The 6,000-nt window shown below is 48.3% G+C and overlaps 1 protein-coding gene across 6 annotated transcripts in view; it reads left to right on the forward strand.

The window, feature by feature from the left end:
* The window catches only part of LOC144126206 (retinol dehydrogenase 11-like), a 43,320-nt gene extending 37,674 nt beyond the window's left edge, over positions 1-5,646 (forward strand). For 4 of the 6 annotated variants that reach the window (XM_077660215.1, XM_077660216.1, XM_077660217.1 and 1 more), the window contains exons 6-8: positions 31-258; positions 3,840-3,949; positions 5,108-5,646. In XM_077660215.1, coding sequence (XP_077516341.1) covers positions 31-258; positions 3,840-3,949; positions 5,108-5,293 — 524 coding nt within the window. In that variant the 3' untranslated portion in view covers positions 5,294-5,646. The remainder of the gene's footprint in view (positions 1-30; positions 259-3,839; positions 3,950-5,107) is intronic. The other 2 variants (XM_077660219.1, XM_077660218.1) reach the window with 1 other exon arrangement.
* Positions 5,647-6,000: the final 354 nt, after the last annotated feature.

Here is a 6,000-nt window from a genome sequence, read left to right on the forward strand (position 1 = left end):
TCTGGTGGTACCGCATTTGTTCGTCGCCAGCCGACTCTTCATTGACGGGAAAGCTGCCCGAACCGACCGCCCCAGCGTCGCCACCATCATCGAGTCCCGTGGTGCTAACCGAATGGCCGGAGTCCGCATTTGAAGACGCTAATTCTGAGACGCCAGGATCGGCCGACTCCTCTGAGAGGCAGGAGGTGGAATCCTGGGGGGCCCTCAGCCTCAAGAATCGACACTCTAGCGGAAGGAACGTCCGAAAGAGGAGTCCATGTGAGTGCGCAACTATCGGCATTCGCCTCGGAGGACGGCGGTGTGGTTTTCGGAATACCCGAAAGCTGTAAAGAGTCGCACTATTTCTACCAACCTTGGGAACATGCCTGAAAAAAAAAAATAGCACATATCTTCACTACCAACTTTAACATGGGAAGAGAAACCTCTGGCCATGCCAGTGTGTGGCTTTGTGAGTACGTTAAAAACCGTGCGACAGACGGTGGTGGCGGCAGCGGTGGTGGTGGTGATGGCCTCGTGATCTGACGGGTTCAACGTTGTTCGTCATGGACGTGGATTGAAAAGTGCACGAAAAGCAATGGTGGTGGTGGTCTCGACTGACTCGAGTGGACCTTCGCTAACCCTGCCAGCCCGTAGAGAACTACATATTCGTCGCCGCCGCGACGCAAGGTTACGACAGTGCAAACGGTCTAGAGCAGAGAGGAAAACTGCGTAAAAGCCTTTTATACACCCTTCAGTCACGAATATACCCCAAAAATATACTCAAAGAAGAAATTGCTCAGAAGAAAAGTCCACCATCCACAATGATTAATTATGCAGTTTCTGTTGTCGCCTGAAATGCCTACTCTGGTCGTGCTCGCCACAAGGATTGCAATTACTTTCCCTGCTACCTTCCTGATCTTACTTGGGACTTTGTCTGGCGTTTTTCTAACTGTTACATGAATCTGCGAGAGATACACCACAGCATACGTTCAGCAACCTGGATTTACCCGTGACGGAGGGGACAGTCCATGCTTTCTGAATGCCTTTCAGGCGCTGTGGCTCAGTAGCGATAAGGTGCAGTTAAAAAAAAAATCGCTCAAAATACTTCCCTGCGACACTCTTCAAGATTCTCGCTTGCTGCTCGACATAATGCTGTTGGCAGGTATAATTCTGTAGCCATATATTTTTAAACATTTGAATATAGAGTCGACCCCGCTTTTAACAGCCGCACATATAACGAACGCTCGCTTATTACAAACCACTGCGGTGCTACCATCAAATTATGCACTAACGCAATGCCATATCGCCTCGGCCACAACGAATTACTGTGGCTGCCCCACTCGGTTATAGCGAACGAGGAGGTGCCGCAAATTCGCCCCAGTGATTCAAAAACTGGCGCTTCCAGTTTAGCACGGAGTTCGCTTCCAGTTTAGCAGCCCCTGCGATACCACCCGGACAGAACGTGTCGGCTCAGAAAAGCAATAAAAGGGTAGCTTTGCAGCTGCGGGTAACCGCCACCCAAGCGCGCGCCGATCGCCTATAAGGTCAGTCCTGCGCGTGCGCCGGCTGGGAGAAGCATCCCACATGGAAGCAGAAGCACGTTGCCAGTGAGACAGTTGCCACGTCGAAAATGAAGCTAATCTCCATAGTTTCGGATCAACTTATGGCAGCGATTTGAAAAGTTTGAATGCCTTGCTGCCCAAGCTTGCCACATGGTATGCGTCGCCTGCCAAGTCGGGTTCACCTTTCGTGCTGCTACCACGTGGAGGCAGGGACAGATAGCGGACAGTGCAGCTGATACATTGTTCGTGCACATGCGCTACGCTACTTACGTCACTGCATCGGCCCATCAACGATAGATGGCGCAGTCGAAGACACCATAATCAGACGAATGTAAGTTTGTGGCAATGCGTCGTTGATGCATAGTTGGCCGGATGTTACCTGGGATGACAGCCTTCATGCGGACGACAGCATGGCAGAGCCGTGCCACCAACTGCCAAGGACGCTTAAACTATGATTAGTTAATTCCTGTCCATAAAGCAGATTTTAGGCCGCAAGGATCTGGGCTAAGAGAGTGTGACCGTCCTGGAGAGCCTGGAAAACGCCGTGGTAGAGCCTGCTTTGAAGAAAAAGACACGCATGATGGAGGTTTTAAGGAGTAAACGCCATTTCTGGCGGACTTTTTATTTTTGGCTGTAATACAAGAAGTACACTGAATTATTTAAGAACATCGGGTGCAACGAACACAATCCGGGTGACCGCCAGGTTCGTTATGAGTGGGCGCGATTGTAACTTTTAAATAATTTAAAGCATAAAAGCTACGCAGGAGACGAGACACTGAGGAGCGGTAGATAGAAAGGACGAGCGCAGAGGTTTAACTGGTTATTAGTGAAGATACGCCACCTTCTATCATCACCAGCAGTGCGCATGCGCAACAAGTGCTCATGACAATCAAACGCGACACCAAAATTACCTCGTCGAACCGAGAAATCCTAACTCTTCATCGAACAAATTAATTTAAGCCGCACAAACACACTTGTACGGGCGTAATTTCTTATTTATGGCGACGTTCAGTGTTTCCATATCCGATTATCCTCCACTTCGCAGTCTCCTTGAAAACCGACGTGCAATAAAATTTGCAGAGTTCTGGCAAACGCTCCGCAAGGTGCGATTCCAACAAGGTTATAAGCTCTCGCAGACGTTAAGTAATGCAGATTGCCTGTTCAACGTATACATAATTCATTCCGCAGCTAGGCAGAAGCTCGTTTAAGCAATCTGGTCTAGATCGGTACAGAGACCACGCCTCTTCGCAACATGCACAGTAGTTGCGAAACAAACCAGTTTCCCGTTCCCTGTCGATGACATTAAAAATAATGCTGGAGCGAATCATGCTGCTAGTATGGTGTCTAAACAATTTTCTTAAGGAGGTTCTTCGGGACTTGCAGCTTCAGTTGTTTTTTTTTTGTCTGTATATTTCTTGTATGCTTATGACGCACCAAAAATGCTTTTCTCGTCTCAAAACAGGCCCACCCGTCTTAAGCGTGCGCTTAGGAAGCGCCATGGCTCCTTTACTCTAAGTAATCTGAATATTTCAGCTTCAGAAAGACCCACCAGTTTTCTGATCGTGCTGAAAAACACTGTCTGGCTGAGGATCTGTAACTGTCTGCCTAAAAAAAGAGCATGTGGACGCACAGTACCCCTTTTTCTTTGCCCCTTTCCTTTGGCATGATTAGTCCTAAAACGAAGTGGATAAACAAACGCTTCGGATTGAGCTGCCCGTGGATTTAGGTGCTCGGGAAGCCCAAAAAGCACCTTAAGGGGCCCACAGGTTCCACTGAACCTAGTTTTAGGATCCACGCTTTTTTCGGTGTTTGTATTACACTTCTCGGGTTATTGGCCGCTTCCGGTCACCTATCTATTCGCATCCGTTTACCTCCTTCGTATAATCTGGACAAAAAAAAAACGACAAAAATATGCGCTCTCGAACAAATATTCCTACATTAAATTGTCAGTGCAGCGCGCGATTTGATAACACATTTGACGTCCTAGACTGCTTCCAACTGGCTCGCTGGACATGGCTCATAGTGATTAAAACTGGCCTTGCACTTCGATCTCTTTTTTTGACTGGAGAGGCATTCTTTATATGTGCGTACTGTACCTGAACTGGCTCGGTTCGGTCTGACCGCGATGCTGCCCATATCACACCTCAGCGTACTCCTTAAATAAGAAAAATTTCGCATAGTTTCGGTTTCGGCAGTTTGGTAATTTTGAAGATAACAACTCTTCCTATAAGCCGAGTGAATTTATTCAGTTCAGGCGAAGGGATTCTCCTTCTATGCACTTTCTCTTTGTTGATGCAGGTGTCACGGTGAACTGCTGCCACCCTGGCTTTGTGCGTTCCGAGATTGCCAACAGGAGCACGGATGTTCAGACATGGCTTTTCAACCTACTACTAAGCTTCTACGGAAAAGTAAGAGCCCGGAGATGCTTTAAAAAAAAATGTTGCAAATCGTCCGCAGGTTCAAATACCCTCTGCGCAGAAGAAAAAAGTTTCTCAAATCATTTTTTCTGCAAATGCTATTTATCAACTCCACTGGGTTAATGAGACACCGCGCAAAAAACGTGGACCTCTATCTATAGATTACCTCGTTCTAATGGCACAGAAGTTATTTTCGCTGTAACTAGAAAGGGCCTACAAATTAAACACAGGTGCCGCCGCCTCCACCAGTTTCCACAAGTAAACTGCAACGACGTGGATCCCTTTTTTTTTTCCAATCTCTGAGGCTGGGTTACATCGTCAGTCAATTGCAAATGGTCATCACGGATTCCTCTTCATTGGAATCATTACTGACGCCATCAATTTGAATTGAGCTGGAAGAAAAGAAAATTTTCCCTTTTTAAGTCCAACTTTCTCAAAAATAAATGCGTTTATTAGCTGCCGAGAAAACACCAACACAGTCACAACAACACACCCGCAACCATCAACATAGTCAGTTTTTATCAGTTTTTGTCAAGTACAAAATTTGGGTGGAGTTCTCAGGGTCCCTCTAACGAGCTTTCAAGAAACCGTTTCGTCAGTGAGTAGGCACACAGAACTGCCAAAAAGAGGGAAGCCAATAGGAGCTAGCTCTGGTGGTGCTGCCTCAATCCGGCACTACGTTTCCACGACGGGAGATGTCTTCACCAAAGCCACAGCGGTCATCCTTGGCCCGCTTTACAGGTGTTTCGCTTCTCGACGGGGACGCCCGAGAGAACAGCGAATCGCGAGAGTCAGGTATAGGCAAAGCGGGGCGATCATGAAGGGCGGAATGTTCGTCGATACAATGACACGTGTAAAACTGACGTCACGTACGCGGCAGCGCATCCTGACATTCAACAAGAGCTGGAGTACAATTGGAGAGGGGTGAGGTAGGCAGCTGGAAAAGTCTCTTGCAACGTAGATTGTCAAGCCGAATAGTGATGTCGTGAGGCCGTTGCGTAATCGCAGTGATCAATGAGCAGCTACCCTCTGGTTCTTGAAAAGCATATGATGATATGGTCAAATTGGTGATTGACAGTGTCGTTTCCCAACGTGTGGAGCTCTCTTTCTGCAGTGCAACTTATTCTGGGCCCTTCCTCTGTTTTGCAGACGGTCAAAGAAGGCGCGGAGACAACGATATACCTGGCTGTCTCGGAGGACGTCCAGAGCGTGAGCGGAAAGTACTTCAAGGACTGCGCCCCGACCTTCGCAGTGCCGTGGGCCACAAATCCCGTGGCGGCCAAGAAACTGTACGAAGCGTCCATCCGGATGACGCAGCTCAAGGAGGTGATCTGAAGATCTGCAAGGGAGCGACGTGTCGCGAAGAAAGCGGGACTTTCTGGCCTCCGTCTACGCGTCGCCTTCGGTGCTGCCGATCTCAGCAGAGGTGCGGAGAGCGTGGAGAGAATGGTTCACGGACAATTATTTGGCATTCCTTGACGACCAAATATGGTGAAGAGGCAGGGGAACAGTGCTAAGGAAGTTAACAACAGAGGAGATGGCAGACGAGTGCGCTTACAACCAGACGATTTATTGCGAAGGGCTTGTCAGCATGCATGGAGGAAACTAAGTGAACATATGGAAGAACTACTAACGAAGGATTCTAAAAGGAGCAAGACAAAATTTCAAAGCGGCCACAAAAAAAACAATTGGGAAGGGAGGGAGGGGGGGGGGCGCCCTGTTTTTTTGTTTTGTGTCCGTTCCGCTCTTATCCATGGTATGATCGCTGGGTTTCTCTATATATGCTGCCAAGCCTGTAGCACTAAATCACCTGGTTGTTGGTCAGCGCAATATTCTGTTGTCCCCTTGCTGTCACGTTTCTTGGTACTGTTGCCCTCCTTCTCACTGATGATGAACCGACTAGCCCAGGTCGGCTCTCTCCTTCGACCAAATATGTGTTCTCGGGATGGCAGTTACCGCGCCCTTCTCCTCAAGAATTGTTGACTCAGCCGGTGTAGGTCCTCCACCGCCGCATCATCTTACCGAGAGGATGCAAATATTTC

This window comes from Amblyomma americanum, chromosome 3, assembly GCF_052857255.1.
Source record: "Amblyomma americanum isolate KBUSLIRL-KWMA chromosome 3, ASM5285725v1, whole genome shotgun sequence".
NCBI classification, from domain to species: domain Eukaryota; kingdom Metazoa; phylum Arthropoda; class Arachnida; order Ixodida; family Ixodidae; genus Amblyomma; species Amblyomma americanum.